The following is a 19,275-nucleotide window of genomic DNA, read 5'->3' on the forward strand; positions in this document are numbered from 1 at the left end:
AGATTTAAGTGTCAGGAAGTCGTTTCTGAAAGTATTTGTGTGGAGTGTAGCCATGTATGGAAGTGAAACATGGGCGATAACCAGTTTGGACAAGCAGAGAATAGAAGCTTTCGAAATGTGGTGCTACAGAAGAATGCTGAAGATAAGGTGGGTAGATAACGTAACTAATGAGGAGGTATTGAATAGGATTGGGGAGAAGAGAAGTTTGTGGCACAACTTGACTAGAAGAAGGGATCGGTTGGTAGGACATGTTTTGAGGCATCAAGGGATCACAAATTTAGCATTGGAGGGCAGCGTGGAGGGTAAAAATCGTAGAGGGAGACCAAGAGATCAATACACTAAGCAGATTCAGAAGGATGTAGGTTGCAGTAGGTACTGGGAGATGAAGAAGCTTGCACAGGATAGAGTAGCATGGAGAGCTGCATCAAACCAGTCTCAGGACTGAAGACCACAACAACAACAACATGGCTACACTCCCTACAAATACTTTCAGAAACGACTTCCTGACACTTAAATCTATACTCGATGTTAAGAAATTTCTCTTCTTCAGAAACGCTTTCCTTCCCATTGCCAGTCTACATTTTATATCCTCTCTACTTCGACCATTAGTTATTTTGCTCCCCAAATAGCAAAACTCCTTTACTACTTTAAGTGTCTCATTTCCTAATCTAATTCCCTCAAAATCACCCGACTTTATTCGACTACATTCCATCATCCTCGTTTTGCTTTTGTTGATGTTCATCTTATATCCTCCCTTCAAGACACTATCCATTCCGTTCAACTGCTCTTCCAAGTCCTTTGCTGTCTCTGACAGAATTACAATGCCATCGGCGAACCTCGAAGTTTTTATTTCTTCTCCATGGATTTTAATACCTACTCCGAATTTTTCTTTTGTTTCCTTTACTGCTTGCTCAATATACAGATTATATAACATCGCAGATAGGCTACAACTTTGTCTCGCTCCCTTCCCAACCACGTCGTCCCTTTCATGCCCCTCGACTCTTATAACTGCCATCTGGTTTCTGTACAAACTGTAAATGGCCTTTCTCTCCCTGTATTTGACCCCTGCCACCTTCAGAATTTGAAAGAGAGTATTCCAGGCAACGCTGCCAAAAGCTCTCTCTATGTCTACAAATGCTAAAAACATAGGTTTGCCTTTCCTTAATCTTTCTTCTAAGATAAGTCATAGGGTCAATATTGCCTCATGTGTTCCAGTATTTCTGCGGAATCCAAACTGATCTTCCCCAAGGACGCTTTCTTTCACTTTTTCCATTCGTCTGTAAAGAATTTGCGTTAGTACTTTGCAGCCGTGACTTATTAAACTGACTGTTCGGTAATTTTCACATCTGTCAACACCTGCTTTCTTTGAGATTGGAATTATTATATTCTTCTTGAAGTCTGTGGGTATTTCGCCTGTCTCATACATCTTGCTCACCAGATGGTAGAGTTTTGTCATGACTGGCTCTCCCAAGGCCATCAGTAGTTCTAATGGAATGTTGTCTACTCCCGGGGCCTTGTTTCGACTCAGGTCTTTCAGTGTTCTGTCAAACTCTTCACGCAGTATCTTATCTCCCATTTCATCTTCATCTACATCCTCTTCCATTTCCATAATATTGTCTTCAAGTACATCGCTCTTGTATAAACCCTCTATATACTCCTTCCACCTTTCTGCCTTCCCTTCTTTGCTTAGAACTGGGTTGCCATCTGAGCTCTTGATATTCATACAAGTGGTTCTCTTTTCTCCAAAGGTCTCTTTAATTTTCCTGTAGGCAGTATCTATCTTAACCCTAGTGAGATAAGCCTCTACATCCTTAAATTTGTCCTCTAGCCATCCCTGCTTAGCCATTTTGCACTTCCTGTCGATCTCATTTTTGAGACGTTTGTATTCCATTTTTCCTGCTTCATTTACTGCATTTTTATATTTTCTCCTTTCATCAGTTAAATTCAATATTTCTTCTGTTACCCAAGGATTTCTACTAGCTCTCGTCTTTTTACCTACTTGATCCTCTGTTGCCTTCACTACTTCATCCCTCAAAGCTACCCATTCTTCTTCTACTGTATTTCTTTGCCCCATTCCTGCCATTTGTTCTCGTACGCTCTCCCTGAAACTGTGTAGAACCTCTGGGTTAGTCAGTTTATCCAGGTCCCATCTCCTTAAATTCCCACCTTTTTGCAGTTTTTTCAGTTTTAATCTACAGTTCATAAACAATAGATTGTGGGCAGAGTCCACATCTGCCCCTGGAAATGTCTTACAATTTAAAACCTGGTTCCTAAATCTGTCTTACCATTATATAACCTATCTGAAGTCTGTCAGTATCTCCAGGGTTCTTCCAGGTATACAATCTTCTTTTATGATTCTTGAACCAAGTGTTATCTATGTTATTTGAAATAAATGTGTTGTATTGACCTTAATGAATTATGTGCAATCGAAGTAAGAGACCCAGTCCTTGAAACTTCCTGGCAGATTAAAACTGTGTTCCCCACAGAGACTCGAACTCGGGACCTTTGCCTTTCGCGAGCAAGTGCTCATTCTGGGACCCAGTCCTTCATTAGTGCTTAACGGTGGCGTGTGGTTCGGGTTGTGTGCCCCGTGCTCGGAACACCACTTGTACTCAGAACATCCTCCATGTAAGGAAGCAATACCTTGAAACGTCCGTTCACGGAATTTTGCCGGTAAGACCCTGGAGCTGTATTCTGTGGAGGACGCGAGCGGCAGTGGTTTCCCCCTCAGCCACTGCCTGCCTCGCAACATCCCGTGCGGGCGGTGGGCGACTCTGCTGGCGTAATGCGACGCAAATTGGCAGCCATCGACAAAGAAGGCGGCCGGCCCGATATATCGGGTCCCGGGCGCTTCTTTACATGCGGCCCGCAAATTGCTTTTCCGGCAGGCGGCGTCAGAGGCGGCGCCTGATGCGGCGGGGCCCGGCCCGAGATCTCGTTAAAGCGGGAGGCCGCCCCCGGGCGCGTGGCGGGCCCTGCACGCGCCCTCCCGCCTCCACACAGCCAGCGTCTGCCCGCAATCCGAGCGCAGTCTCTGCCCGTCCCACACTCTGAGCGCAGGGCGTGCCTTCTAGGCCACCTTCGTCCAAAATCAGCTTGCAGTACCTAAGCTGACAATCACAGTCTGGCGCATGTTCGTCGTAAGCCGAAGTGCTAACAGTTTATAAACGACCAGCTAAAGTGCGCGTCATTTACGACGGCGGCCGAGTTTAGGTTCGTTCTGCGCATCCGACGTCACAAAACACTGTCAGCCAATGAACAGAGAACGACGTTGCCAGAGCTTGACTGCAGTGCAGACCGCGGACGAGTGGCTTCCGTTTTAGAAACGTTCAGTCATAAATAAAGTAATTGAACAAAAGCAATGTGTCTTGATAGCAGACTTTCTTTTATAGAAAGTTTGGAAAAAGCATTCTTTATACCAATTGCTTCATATTCTATTAATTAATTAAAGCAAACAAGCAATAAGCCTCCTACTTCAGGTGATATCAAGGAAAGGTGTTTGTATCATCCTCACGAACCGCTTTTTCGCAATAAATTGTTTATTTCCTACTGTACTTCGACGAAACGTGAATAATTCATAGTCGTACCAACAATGTTTGTCGCTATTTAGCGAGATATTTTAGAGTCCTCCAGGAATTAGTTTGAAAGGCGAGCTACATTAGTGTAATGGTGAAGATGTTTAGCTGCTACGTGAACTGTTTAGAGTTCAAGCCTTGTAGGTGCTTAATATTTTGTTTATTTAAAAACAATATCGATGTGTCTTACTTCATGAATTTTATTCGTTTGAATGTAATTTTTTGAAATTTCTAGTTGCTTGTCTCTTCGTTTTTATCGTAATTAGTTTTCGGTTTTCTAATTTTGTCCTCCAATATTTCTTTTCACAGCAATTAAAAACAATGAAAAGGCACACATACAATATTCATGTTATCTGTTTTGTTTGTGTATCTTATCTTCCGCAGTCGCTGTTTTACTACTCATATTGAAATATATACTTTATGACAGTATTAAAAGCATTATTTAGAGCAGAATCTCGGCTCGTACATTGCCAAGCTACTTCATTGACGCAATTCTTTGCTTTGCTGCTTTGGCAACATCATCATATTCAATGTTTTCGGCAACTGATCTATGTTTTGGCAAGTATTTGCTGTCTGTTGTGACAAACACAATTTTTTTGCGCATTGCGCCTCACTGACGACATATTTTAGTTTCTATATATTATTACGTCCACAATTAAGGTTTGTGTACTTCGCCAATTTTAATCAGAACTTTTTAGAAAAAAGCGAAATGACTCTGGTATAAATAAAACTTTTATTACAGTCGCGAAAGACGGAATATTACTCAATATTACATACGACACCTATCTCGTACTTAAATGAGATATTGTTATACAGCAAATTTTATATGAAATTTAGGTATATTGTCCACATTTCATTCTCAACATTGTGGCAACTAAAATCGACCATACGGAAAGTATACGCTATGGACTTTTACCTCTGCAAACTCTTCAAAATTTCGTGCAGTGGTTTACATTTAATGATGCACAATAACTGTGTTGAACATCGAAACAAAATTAAGTCATTTATGGGGGGGAAGGTATCAGTCAAGAAGATGCGTAAAAATCAAATTTTTGGGCCAAATAGTTTTTGTGAAATCGAATGATAAGTGTGTCAAAGCAGTCGGAACACCATGTGTCTGCACAGGCGAGCAGTGCAGTGATGACAAAATCGCGCACAGCGCGGAATGCGGGAAGCACGTCTCTGTAGCAGCGAAAGGGTTAATGCGGCCGTGGTGGCTTTACTTCATAAACTGCGCGCTCCCTCCTAAACGTAAGTTTGCGAACTATACTATAGTATGGCGCTGCTTCTCTTGGCGCCTGCGTCGTTTGCAACTGGCAACGCAGCAATCTCCCGCGTCTGGGCGGGCATGCGCGAGCAGCCAAGGAAAAAGAATTCATCTATCGTGCGCGCACAACATAACTTGGCCATACCACTTTAGGGTATAACTGTGGCAAGGGTGGGGGCTCTGTTGTGGTAGAGAGGTGCTTTTCGCCAGCTGAATAAAAGAATGTCACATTTAAGCTACACCTTTCAAGTCTGTAATCGATCCTATTAACAAATTATGTCTGTACGACCAATAATTCGACAGACATTGACGTCAACACCATCTCACCACAGTACCAAAGGAGGAATTGTCACTTAAGGAAGGGATCGACCAAAGCGAAACAAGTCCAACGACATGGTACCATAACGAAATCTCATAAAACAAAATAGATGTAAAATACGTCACATAGCGGCAAATGATAACATAAAATAAAGAACATTTGTAATGTGAAAATTATGTGTCAGTCCCCTGACAGCCTGTTTTTCAATCTATACTAATAGTGAATACGTAAAACTGTCTTTTTCGTTGATCATTTTCGTGTTAGGCATGACGTTATAACTTATTACTTCTTTACAACCAACTGTATTGACAATACATTTTGCAGACAGTCTTCACATATGCTACCAAATGTAACTGGAAAATTATATCAGTGTACGACAGATGGTTCAGGATATATAAGGTTACAAACATTGAGATGCCTGAGAAACTACATCACCATGCCTGACGTTTAAATTCATTATTACTAACCACCAGGACTGACTTCGATGAAATTTAGCAGAGAGATAGCTTGAGCTCTCAGGAAGAAAATTAGGCTACCTTCTAAAGTGTGTAGTACAACATACTTCTATTCGTAAAATACTATGGGGATCGTTAAAAAATTTACTCTTTGGAAAAACTATTTACTTTTTTATTTTTAAACTTGATAATATAAATGAAAATGCTTTTCTTGTTTGGTATGCGCTACAAGAAACGACTGAAATTAATGAATGCAATGTTTATACTATCTTCAATATGATTGATCCATATTTACACACTATTGTTGCATAATGTACATGTTGCATAATATAAAGGGTGATTGTAATTAAAGTTAAACTTTCAAAACGCTGCAGAAACACCACCACTAGCCAGAATGACGTCAAATTGCAACGGAAGACTATCAGAGAATGGGGAAAACGTATGAATGAAGAAAAATAAATACAAAATGTAGTAATAGATGAAGCAATAAGCATCAAAATTTAATAGTCGTCGACTACAAGCGACAAATGAATCATACAATGTGTAAGGTGTACGTCTGACGTTAAACAAACTGTACTACTCAGTGTGCATGGGTGTACAGGTGTGCTACTGTCAGTTACGTAAGCCCATCCACCACGCAAGGTAGTATCACATCCGATGGGAAAAATAGGTTTTTAATTGTCCTGAGGACAAAAGCAGCATAAAAATAATCAACGATATCGGGTTTTAATTGCTCCGAGGCCAAAAAACGCATTAAAAGCATCAATCAAAATCAAATCGGATTATTAATTTCAGTGTGATTGGCACAAAAGATGTTCAATATGCTGTGCACCGTTTTCTGCAACGAGTTGAAATCGCGAAACAGCTTGTTCCACAACTGATCGAAGTGTTTCCGGGGTCACTGCGCACTGCGTGCCTTCAGTGCAGCCAAGTTTCCAGTCGGAACACTGAACACATCTTTCAGATAGCCCCACTGCCACGGATTAAGATCACGTGACCGGGACAGCCAGGCTGTAGGGAAATGGCGGCGATTATTATAGCAATGGCGCTTCTGCAGCTGCTTAACCGGATTTGCAATGTGCGGAGGTGCGCCATCTTACATAAAAATTATCCCATCCACGCTGTTGGAGAGCTGGAATGACGTGGCTGCGCAGAAGACACTCATAGTGCTTACCAGTGATGGTTCAGGTAACAGGAACGGAAGCACCTGTCTCTCCGAAAAAATATGACCCTATGATAAATGACGCCTTAAACCCGCACCACACACTGACCTTTTCGGGATGAAATGGTACTGGTTGATTTTCGTGTGGATTTTCCATTGCCATATTCGACATTTCTGTGTATTGAAATATCCTGTCAGATGGAAGTGGGCTTAGTCTGTCCACAAAATGTTCCACGCAAGTCATTGTCCACTTCCACGCGAGCAAGAAATTCTAAAGCAAAGGTCTCTCTTGCTGGCACCTCAACAGGAAACAACTCGTGCACATAGCTAATTTTGAATCGATAGAAAAGAAGGATGTTTTTTAAGATTGTACACACCGTGCTCACGGGTCTGTCCAGTGTTCGGGCAATTCTCCGTGCAATACACGTTTGCACGCCACCACTCGTCTCCTCCTGCACTGATTCCACTGACGTCGAATCAGTTCGTTTCCTCCACCAGATTGCACACCAAACGAACCCGTCTTCTCGAATTTCCGAATCATTTTCTCTAGACGCGAAGGAGGAAAAGCCGTGTAGCCGGCTTGCTTATACCAACTTCAGTGGGTCCTGCGCAGGACAGCTGTTTTGATTTACGTATGCTGACACGTACAGCGCCATCTACTGATCAATTTTCACAATAGTTTGTTTTCTTCTGCCATACGTTTTCCAGCCAACCGGTTGCAAATAAAATTTAAAATCTTTAACTAGTTTTCAACACCAACTAGGAGCGCCTTCTTCAGAGGAAACTGTTACCTCTGTAGCCAAAACATTAAAACCACAATTAAAACATTTTCCACCTGAATACATAACAGGTATAGTCAAAATGTTAAAACAATATATAAATATGCCAGTAAGGTTTAGGACACGAGTGAATTGCAGAAAATTATTAAGCGGTTCTCTGCAAATGGACTCTCACTAAATTCTAAGAAAACACAGTTTATACAATTCTGTACAGTAAATGGCGTAACATCATTGATAAATATAGACTATCAACGGAAGTCTATTGCTAAGGCAGCGTACTCAAATTTCTGGGTGTGTGCATTGATGAGAAATTGAATAGGAAGAAACACATCGATGATCTACTGAAACAGTTAGGTTCATCTACGTATGCTATTAGGGTTATTGCAATTTTTGGTGATAAGCATATCATAAGTTAGCGTACTATGCCTATTTCCATTCACTGCTTTCATATGGCATCATATTTTGGGGCAATTCGTCATTAAGAGAGAAAGTATTCATTGCACAAAAGCGTGTAATCAGAATAATACACTCCTGGAAATGGAAAAAAGAACACATTGACACCGGTGTGTCAGACCCACCATACTTCCTCCGGACACTGCGAGTGGGCTGTACAAGCAATGATCACACGCACGGCACAGCGGACACACCAGGAACCGCGGTGTTGGCCGTCGAATGGCGCTAGCTGCGCAGCATTTGTGCACCGCCGCCGTCAGTGTCAGCCAGTTTGCCGTGGCATACGGAGCTCCATCGCAGTCTTTAACACTGGTAGCATGCCGCGACAGCATGGACGTGAACCGTATGTGCAGTTGACGGACTTTGAGCGAGGACGTATAGTGGGCATGCGGGAGGCCGGGTGGACGTACCGCCGAATTGCTCAACACGTGGGGCGTGAGGTCTCCACAGTACATCGATGTTGTCGCCAGTGGTCGGCGGAAGGTGCACGTGCCCGTCGACCTGGGACCGGACCGCAGCGACGCACGGATGCACGCCAAGACCGTAGGTTCCTACGCAGTGCCGTAGGGGACCGCACCGCCACTTCCCAGCAAATTAGGGACACTGTTGCTCCTGGGGTATCGGCGAGGACCATTCGCAACCGTCTCCATGAAGCTGGGCTACGGTCCCGCACACCGTTAGGCCGTCTTCCGCTCACGCCCCAACATCGTGCAGCCCGCCTCCAGTGGTGTCGCGACAGGCGTGAATGGAGGGACGAATGGAGACGTGTCGTCTTCAGCGATGAGAGTCGCTTCTGCCTTGGTGCCAATGATGGTCGTATGCGTGTTTGGCGCCGTGCAGGTGAGCGCCACAATCAGGACTGCATACGACCGAGGCACACAGGGCCAACACCCGGCATCATGGTGTGGGGAGCGATCTCCTACACTGGCCGTACACCACTGGTGATCGTCGAGGGGACACTGAATAGTGCACGGTACATCCAAACCGTCATCGAACCCATCGTTCTACCATTCCTAGACCGGCAAGGGAACTTGCTGTTCCAACAGGACAATGCACGTCCGCATGTATTCCGTGCCACCCAACGTGCTCTAGAAGGTGTAAGTCAACTACCCTGGCCAGCAAGATCTCCGGATCTGTCCCCCATTGAGCATGTTTGGGACTGGATGAAGCGTCGTCTCACGCGGTCTGCACGTCCAGCACGAACGCTGGTCCAACTGAGGCGCCAGGTGGAAATGGCATGGCAAGACGTTCCACAGGACTACATCCAGCATCTCTACGATCGTCTCCATGGGAGAATAGCAGCCTGCATTGCTGCGAAAGTTGGATATACACTGTACTAGTGCCGACATTGTGCATGCTCTGTTGCCTGTGTCTATGTGCCTGTGGTTCTGTCAGTGTGATCATGTGATGTATCTGACCCCAGGAATGTGTCAATAAAGTTTCCCCTTCCTGGGACAGTGAATTCACGGTGTTCTTATTTCAATTTCCAGGAGTGTAGTTTAAGCCCACCCAAGATCACCTTGCAGACATTTGTTTAAGGAACTCGGGATATTCACAGTACCTTCGCAATACATATATTCACTTATGAAATTTGTCATTAATAACACATTCCAATTCAAAAATAACAGCGAAGTGCACAGCTACAATCACTACTCTGGATTAAATCTCACTTTGGCACAGAAAGGGGTGAATTATGCTGCCACAAAAATCTTTGGTCATTTGCCAAATAGTATTAAAAGTGTGACAGATAGCCAACCAACATTTAAAAGCAAATTAAAAGAATTTCGGAATGACAACTCCTTCTATTCAATAGATAAATTCTTAGATATGAAGTAGTAACTATGAAAAAATCAGTTGATTATCTTGTATAAAGGAAACTTATGTTAAAGTGACACATTCCACATCATTAGGAAATATCGTATTCATGATCTATGGAACAAGGATTAATGTATGTATGTATGTATGTATATATGATGGCAGATGGAAGGCTTTCTTGAAAGTAGCACTTTCAAGTAGTACACAGAAACTTCTTCACTCTAAGAATGATGTCCACTCTCTCTGACTCTGAAACACGAAGGACTGTCTATTTTTCTTACTTTCACCCAATTAGCTTGTAGGGTTGTTCTGCAGGAACTCTGCGCCTTTATCAATAATATTCTTAATCAAGATGGGGTGTGTGCGATTGTGCAGAGCAGTAGACTTGAGACAGAGCAGCAGGTCGGTAACCGGTGGATGGGACAGTGGCTTGGCTGGCGTAAGATTCGTGGCAAGGAGTGGCAAACTTTTTCGTCCCACAAGACTGCTAGCGCCTAAGGTTTTCACAATATATATAAATGACCTAGTAGATAGTGTCGGAAGTCCCATGCGGCTTTTCGCGGATGATGCTGTAGTATACAGAGAAGTTGCAGCATTAGAAAATTGTAGCGAAATGCAGGAAGATCTGCAGCGGATAGGCACTTGGTGCAGGGAGTGGCAACTGACCCCTAACATAGACAAATGTAATGTATTGCGAATACATAGAAAGAAGGATCCTTTATTGTATGATTATATGATAGCGGAACAAACACTGGTAGCAGTTACTTCTGTAAAATATCTGGGAGTATGCGTGCGGAACGATTTGAAGTGGAATGATCATATAAAATTAATTGTTGGTAAGGCGGGTACCAGGCTGAGATTCATTGGAAGAGTCCTTAGAAAATGTAGTCCATCAACAAAGGAGGTGGCTTACAAAACACTCGTTCGACCTATACTTGAGTATTGCTCATCAGTGTGGGACCCATACCAGATCGGGTTGACGGAGGAGATAGAAAAGATCCAAAGAAGAGCGGCGCGTTTCGTCACAGGGTTATTTGGTAAGCGTGATAGCGTTACAGAGATGTTTAACAAACTCAAGTGGCAGACTCTGCAAGAGAGGCGCTCTGCATCGCGGTGTAGCTTGCTCGCCAGGTTTCGAGAGGGTGCGTTTCTGGATAAGGTATCGAATATATTGATTCCCCCTACTTATACCTGCCGAGGAGATCACGAATGTAAAATTAGAGAGGTTAGAGCGCGCACGGGGGCTTTCAGACAGTCGTTCTTCCCGCGAACCATACGCCACCTTTGGGTGGCTTGCGGAGTATAAATGTAGATGTAGATGTAGATGAAGGTTCGGCCAAGAGCTGTACGGCGCCGTATGGGGTAGCTGGGGGCGCCTTTCCAAGTCTTCTGACTTCTTCTGAAGATTAGTATGTGTCGTTTGTAGGAAGCGCAGACCACGGGAAACTAACTCCACCCTCGTAGCTGACCTTCCTGAATTTCTCGAAACCAGTTAGGAGACTATGAACATTGGCGGGAGAACGTGCGGCTGACGTAAAGACGTATAATGCGAAAGCGTAGCGTTGAAATGAATGCTTTTGGTAGTAGGGGAGAGTTTCGTGATGTCACAAGAGACTGGAAAAGATATTCGAATTTTGGCGGGTTGCTCTGTTGGAGGTGAGCATAATTGAAACACCGGCAGACTAGTTTAGTTTCATTTCACACTTGTGGGGTCCAGAACGATCGCCTCTCACGTCTCCTTTTGTACTGCAATCGATGTGTGGACGTCTGGATTGTAGTCACTAACTTCCAGTCACTGTTTCGATCGAGAATTACGGGATTAAGTAGTTGTCAGTTACTGTGAACGTCTAGAGACAGCAGATTCTTTTCATGCAAATTAGGATAGGCAGAACTGTCACAGGGTTGTGATTATTGACTTCCTGTGTTGATCCAGTAGTTGTGTTTCTGAAGAAACGGTGTTAATGAGTTTCAGCATTGTTTCTATTCGACACTTTCACATTTTTAAGTTGTAGGCTTGTAACACGTGTCCAGGAAGATATTATCAATCTGGTCAAAATCATAACCGACATATTACTGTCGTCAGATAGCGTCAGTCAGAGTGAGATACTTGTTTTGCAATTTCCCCGGTTTAGGGCCGTAATTTCCGCGTTAACCATTTAACTTCACCAGCGACCAGTTAGAGGTTCGTTATTAAAGAAGTGGTTCGCCTCAATTAGTTTTGGAAGGTTAAGGGAAGTTATACAGAGTGAGAGATTTGGAAGTTGATTAATAAGTCAATCAGGGACACGTTTCAGCCCTCTAAAACTGTCCACGCCAATGCTGGGATGTAATTGTGAAGTGTAAACGCGAAGAAATGACCACTGTTACAGCAAGAATAGGCAGATCTGATGACGCACGGACTGGTCCATTAAGCATTGTGAGAGTGCTTCTGAAAAATCGCATCAAGAGACGAAATAATTCATGAGTTTCAAAGTCTTCCAGCTGTAGAGCTAGCACAATGACTGTGCGTAGGGAGTTATAAAGAATGGGGTACAGTGGTCGAAAAGCTCCTCATGCACGCGTAATCAGTGCTAAGCGACGCTTCAGCTGGTATAAAGAGCAACACCACTGGACATTGAATGACTGGAAACGAATGGTTTAGAGTAATCGATCATGCTATATCGACTGGCGATCTGATGGAAGGGTCTCAGTTTGACGAATGCCCAGAGAACGCTATCTACAGAGATGTTGGTGATAGGTTTTTCGTAATTATTCTGTGATGACCTTGTTGCAGTTAAGAAAACGCTAAACTCGGACGGATGGAAACACAATTTTTACAGCATTGAGTACTGCGTACAGTAGAGGAACAGTTCGAAGACGTTGATTGTATCAGCATGACAATGCGCCCCATCATAAAGTGACATTTTTAAGGCAATCTTTTGTGATCAATAGTGCGCCTACTTAGCTGAGTAAAGTGCTTGCCTTGCATGTAGCGGATCCGGGTTCCATTCCCGGCCGGGTTGGAGAACTTCTCCGAACGTGGACTGGGTGTTGTGTTGTCCTCATTAACATTTTTCGCCCTCATAACCAGCAGGCGAGTCGCCCAAGGCGTCTACTGGAATAAGACGCAGTCGGCGGCCGAACTTCCCCGGATGGGACCTCCCGGCCTGCAATGCCAAACGATCATTTCATTTCATTTTTTTTTTTTTTTTTTCACTAACATTCTGGGGGACAAATGACCTTCGCTGTTTAGTCCCCCTTAAACATCCCAACAACCACCACCACCACTAACATTCCCAAAACGGAGTGATCTGCTCGGACTCCCAACATGAAGTCACTAGAACACCTCTGGAATGAGTTGGAACGTCGACTCCGCTCCAGACCCTAGTGTTCAACATCACTATATTCTCTGGCTACTGTTCTTTAGGAAGAGCGAGCAGCAATTCTTGCACAGACGTTGAGACGCCCCGTTGTTAATTGTCCCCAGCAGAGTTCAAGCCACCTTATTGGCGAATGTTGAGCACACCCCATGTTAACGTCCAGTAAAAAGTACCATCATACTTTCTGTCAATGGCGTAGGTACAGAAGAAGCAAAGGCTTTTTTCTATCGTTCCTGATAGAGCAGTTTTGATGACCAGCAGCGCAAATGTCCCGTGGATAGTGGATACATCGATGTGGTATCCGATGATGATGATGATGATGATGTTTGGTTTGTGGGGGCGCTCAACTGCTCGGTTATCAGCGCCCGTACAAATTCCCAACCTTTGCTTAGCCCAATCTCGCCACTTTTATGAATGATGATGAAATGATGAGGGCAACACAAACACCCAGTCATCTCGAGGCAGGTGAAAATCCCTGACTCCGGTGGTATCCGAGGTTTCGATTGCGAGTATGAAACGACTGACGGAGTTGTGAAGGGTCCAACAGAGGGCGCCGCAGGCCCGCGAGCAGAGCGGTCGCGTGTCGGAAGGAAGGCCCCGTGGCCCGTGCGCCTACCGGCCCAGCAGGTTGGCTACCGGCCGTGGTGGGGGCCCCTGTCCCCCCCCCCCCCCACCCCTTCCTATATAGCGGGCACAGCTGGCGCCGCTCGCATCCACTGTGCGGGCGCCGGCGCGATGCTCAGCTGACCACCGGTGCACACTGCAGCATGGGCCTTCTCAACGTCATCGTCTCCGTGAGTACTGAGCACCCGCCACTCTGCCCTGCGTGACGGTGTGGGAGTGAACCATGTACTGGAACCAGCGCGCGCGGCCGCAGTTCCGTGTCTAGGCACAGTGGAACTTCGTTTATCCGGACTAGATCGGTTCGCAGATCAACTGATCGAACATTCAGTCAATCTGGAAATTCAGATAAAAGATTAAAATGAAATGGGTTGGTTGTCACAAACATACACGTTTCCTTTGTTTCTCAAAAGGTTGGGTGGCGAAATCAAGTATAGGTTCTTCATAAAATTAGTACATTATCATTCATCCAACATTAATCTTAACCGAAATAATTATCGCCTGTTACATATAAGATACAACATTTATTGTACGCTTGTGTACATCCATGTGTATGGAGCGAACACTAGACTCCAACTAACTCAACATGTTCAGTTTTTTTTTTTTTTACATCGATTTGGATTATCCTCATTGTTGATTGTTACATCCTTGAAAGGCCCTTGTGGTGGTGTGTTCTGAGGCAGTCCTTTGTCCTCCATGCGGAGATGGTAGCTCCAAGCAGCACCTGCTGTGTCTGCTGACTTACACCAAGTGCTGTATGCTGGTCAAGGGGTACTTCAAACAAATAGTGAAGTGATTGGCGACTCCATGGCGTGTTGTGTGCACCACGACCAAATAGTGGATAGAATTGGAAAGAAAATCAGCATTGGCCGTATTTTGTTGTTTTATTGGCAGCAAAAGCGATTTTCGGTCACTTTGTGACCATGCTCAGTGCTGTAATATACAGTTAAAGTTGGCAGGCATTGGTATCAAGCTATAACCACAAGCTTAGAGCGATCACATAAATAGTGAAGTACAAAACAAATATTTGATAGAATACAGGATATTATAGACATATAAATGACACACATCTGTGGTAATAAAAAACCATTAACTTTTGGAGGAGAATTAATATTAGACACATTTGCTCATTTATGGGCTACGAGAGTGCAGAAAACTTAGCACGTCTAACGCTCGTGGAAAGAATCCCATATGTAATTCATGTCAAAACTGTACCCACACACTTTCGCGCGAATACGCAAATTATAATTATTTTCACGGCAGTTTCAACAGATATTAATAAAACTCACGACAACGTTTATATGCCGGAGTCATCAGTGTGTTTCTTTTGAACGTGGTTCGTGAGTCCTTCATATGCATGAAGACCCTGCACGTATCTCCCTTGCATTAGCGCCGCCGAAATAAATCATTATTTTGTTTATTAAATAACGCTTGCTAAAGTAAAAAACTCCTAATGCCGAGACCGCAATTTCCATTATACAATTAAATCATGGTGGATTTCTATAACCATCCTCAGATCGTTCAAGTCGTAAAAAAAGACTTGAATAGGCGTTGAGAAACATCAATAGCTACAGTCATGCAATGCCAGACATTCGTATTATGGACCGACAACATCATGACCGTATGTAGGTAAAAGCATGATCGTGAGCGAGCCAGGTAGTAAACCACAATCTTGCGAGTTGCATGTAATGAAGAAGGAAAATGGCAAGTTGGATTAGTAAAAATTCGATCGTATACCCATTACTGGAATTTGTACAAGAGATATAGTGAGAATTCCCATTAATTGTGTTTGAGCAGTAAATAGAGTGAGAAACTGTATCTGCTGTACAAATGCAAATAATGGGCACTCGATGCAATTTGTACTAATGGAACTGGCCTTCTTTATTACCTGCGTATTGCGATACTATGTTTCACAACCTGGTCTGCTCACGGTGATCCTTTTAACTACACACTGTCGTAGCGTTGCTGGCCCATAATACGAATGCATGTCATTTCATGAATGTAGCTAATGATGAAGTTTTTCATTCACTATTCAACTCATCTCTTTTTTACTATTTGAAGGAACTGGAGAGGGGACTGCAGAAATCAAACGAAACTATTTACCATGTTTAAATTGTATAATGGCAATTGTGGTCCGCCGCCAGCAATGGAGAGTGAAGCTTTGACGATATCAGTCACTTGTGCCGGTGAAACCACACAGAAAATCGTGAGAGAAATGTCGGCTAAGAAATCCGAGACAGAAGCCAACAGGCAATTTGTCAACAAGTGGCTACGAAAACCTTAATATTTTTGCACAACAGTTGTATTATATGCTGTGATTGTCGCCTGCAGTTGACGTAGCAGAGAGATATGACAAGTGTGCACTGGACAGGGGGTGTGACCGTGTTGTGATTGGTTGTTGCTGTGGTAGATGTCCTGTAAGCTCATAGCTATCAGTCAGTTTGTTATTCTGATCCTGGTATAGCTGGGATTCGTCCCGTACAGAAATCTTACAGTTGTGGCGTCTCTGGCGCTCGTCTTACATTGCCACCACAAGCAGTGGCTAGTGTCACTTTGGCCTTTAGCTCTGGTGCTACAGTGTCTTGAGACTGAGTGCCAGCTTTGTCACTCATCATCACTGTCCTACTTGCAAATGAATAAACGGCAATAAACTGGCCATCAGAAGCAAAAGTCATTTTTTTTTTACGGTTACTCTTGACGCTGTAAAAAGGTGCACCACCAATTTCGGCGGCCATATTATTCAACAGTTCTCCTTTATCCAAACTACACAATTAATCTCACTTTGTGCCAATGAGCACTATCACCTTCTTTGTCTCAGCAGTCATGTTACACTCCAAACAACCGGGGGAATGCAATACGGTTCATTGTTAACTTATCAACCGACATAATTCCCTTATCCCTGCGTGGCGCTTTTCTGAATCTAAATTTAATGATCGCTGCTCTAGATTGTTGTCGCTATTACTTCCGTATCATCGACACGGTACAGAAGAAAAAGTGTAGACGATGAAGATCAGTAGGACATCTGAATTAATAATACCGAGGTAAACGAGGTTCCACTGTAAATAGTTATTTTTTTAAATAATGTGATCATGCAATTTATAGAGATTAAGTGATTGATTTCTTATGTTCTTTTAGTTTTATATTTATACTTCAGAACCAAAATAAAATCCTCAGTCTTCTTTTCTATGCCAGATGTGTGTATAATATACACCCCTGGAAATTGAAATAAGAACACCGTGAATTCATTGTCCCAGGAAGGGGAAACTTTATTGACACATTCCTGGGGTCAGATACATCACATGATCACACTGACAGAACCACAGGCACATAGACACAGGCAACAGAGCACGCACAATGTCGGCACTAGTACAGTGTATATCCACCTTTCGCAGCAATACAGGCTGCTATTCTCCCATGGAGACGATCGTAGAGATGCTGGATGTAGTCCTGTGGAACGGCTTGCCATGCCATTTCCACCTGGCGCCTCAGTTGGACCAGCGTTCGTGCTGGACGTGCAGACCGCGTGAGACGACGCTTCATCCAGTCCCAAACATGCTCAATGGGGGACAGATCCGGAGATCTTGCTGGCCAGGGTAGTTGACTTACACCTTCTAGAGCACGTTGGGTGGCACGGGATACATGCGGACGTGCATTGTCCTGTTGGAACAGCAAGTTCCCTTGCCGGTCTAGGAATGGTAGAACGATGGGTTCGATGACGGTTTGGATATACCGTGCACTATTCAGTGTCCCCTCGACGATCACCAGTGGTGTACGGCCAGTGTAGGAGATCGCTCCCCACACCATGATGCCGGGTGTTGGCCCTGTGTGCCTCGGTCGTATGCAGTCCTGATTGTGGCGCTCACCTGCACGGCGCCAAACACGCATACGACCATCATTGGCACCAAGGCAGAAGCGACTCTCATCGCTGAAGACGACACGTCTCCATTCGTCCCTCCATTCACGCCTGTCGCGACACCACTGGAGGCGGGCTGCACGATGTTGGGGCGTGAGCGGAAGACGGCCTAACGGTGTGCGGGACCGTAGCCCAGCTTCATGGAGACGGTTGCGAATGGTCCTCGCCGATACCCCAGGAGCAACAGTGTCCCTAATTTGCTGGGAAGTGGCGGTGCGGTCCCCTACGGCACTGCGTAGGATCCTACGGTCTTGGCGTGCATCCGTGCGTCGCTGCGGTCCGGTCCCAGGTCGACGGGCACGTGCACCTTCCGCCGACCACTGGCGACAACATCGATGTACTGTGGAGACCTCACGCCCCACGTGTTGAGCAATTCGGCGGTACGTCCACCCGGCCTCCCGCATGCCCACTATACGCCCTCGCTCAAAGTCCGTCAACTGCACATACGGTTCACGTCCACGCTGTCGCGGCATGCTACCAGTGTTAAAGACTGCGATGGAGCTCCGTATGCCACGGCAAACTGGCTGACACTGACGGCGGCGGTGCACAAATGCTGCGCAGCTAGCGCCATTCGACGGCCAACACCGCGGTTCCTGGTGTGTCCGCTGTGCCGTGCGTGTGATCATTGCTTGTACAGCCCTCTCGCAGTGTCCGGAGCAAGTATGGTGGTTCTGACACACCGGTGTCAATGTGTTCTTTTTTCCGTTTCCAGGAGTGTAGTTTACGATCTTAGATCGCCGGCTCAGAGAGGCGCATGCGCTGTTGCCGTGTTTCCTTATTGATGGAACACGTTAGACACAGTTACGCACTGTCGCTTAGTGAACGAAGGATCAACGTGACACGATTGCGGATTTCCTAGAATGTGTAGGTCGGCAATATGGGTGAATGTAAAAGTCGGTTTATGAGTACCCTATGGGTTGTTACGGGACATTACTATCCACTATAAATGTAAATGATGTATTCGATAACGTAGGAAAATCCGCGAGGCTTTTCGCGGATGTTACTGTCGTCTATTGGAAACTTGCAACGCCAGAAAACTGTAGCGAAAGGCAGGAAGACTTATAGGCGATCGACGGTTAGTGCAATTGGTAACGCAAAAATAAATGTAAGGCATTGTGCATAAATAGACGGAGAGATCAGTTCAATTACATAATCTCCGATGCCTTTAGTCAAGAGTTGAGGCATTAAACGCGAGGGCGTTACCGAGATGCTACACTGTCTCCACTGTCAGTTTCAAAAGACACGCTGCGCATCACAGAAAGGTTTACTGTTGAAATTCAAAGAGCATATTTTAGAAGACGGGGCAAAACATTACTTCATCCAGTGTACGTCTCGCAGAACGACTGCGGCAGGAAAAATCAGCGAAATTGGAAATTATACGGAGACCTATCGCTAGCCATTCTTTCCACTACTATGGGAAATGAAATACAGATGTAAATGTTGGTGTATATGTTTACATATGGATGCGGAAGAGAAAATGAAAGCGAAATTTCTGAGCAATGTTACGGTATTTTGAACATAATTTTTTATTTCATTTTCTTCAATATGACTCTAAAT

At 44.5% G+C, this 19,275-nt stretch overlaps 1 protein-coding gene across 3 annotated transcripts in view; it reads left to right on the top strand.

Moving 5' to 3' along the window:
• The first annotated feature begins 13,901 nt into the window (after positions 1–13,901).
• The window catches only part of LOC126419589 (loricrin-like), a 167,062-nt gene continuing 161,688 nt past the window's right edge, over positions 13,902–19,275 (top strand). For all 3 annotated transcript variants that reach the window (XM_050086778.1, XM_050086785.1, XM_050086793.1), the window contains exon 1: positions 13,902–13,978. In XM_050086778.1, the coding sequence (XP_049942735.1) occupies positions 13,952–13,978 (27 nt within the window). In that variant the 5' untranslated portion in view covers positions 13,902–13,951. The remainder of the gene's footprint in view (positions 13,979–19,275) is intronic.

This window comes from Schistocerca serialis, chromosome 1, assembly GCF_023864345.2.
Source record: "Schistocerca serialis cubense isolate TAMUIC-IGC-003099 chromosome 1, iqSchSeri2.2, whole genome shotgun sequence".
NCBI lineage: Eukaryota > Metazoa > Arthropoda > Insecta > Orthoptera > Acrididae > Schistocerca > Schistocerca serialis.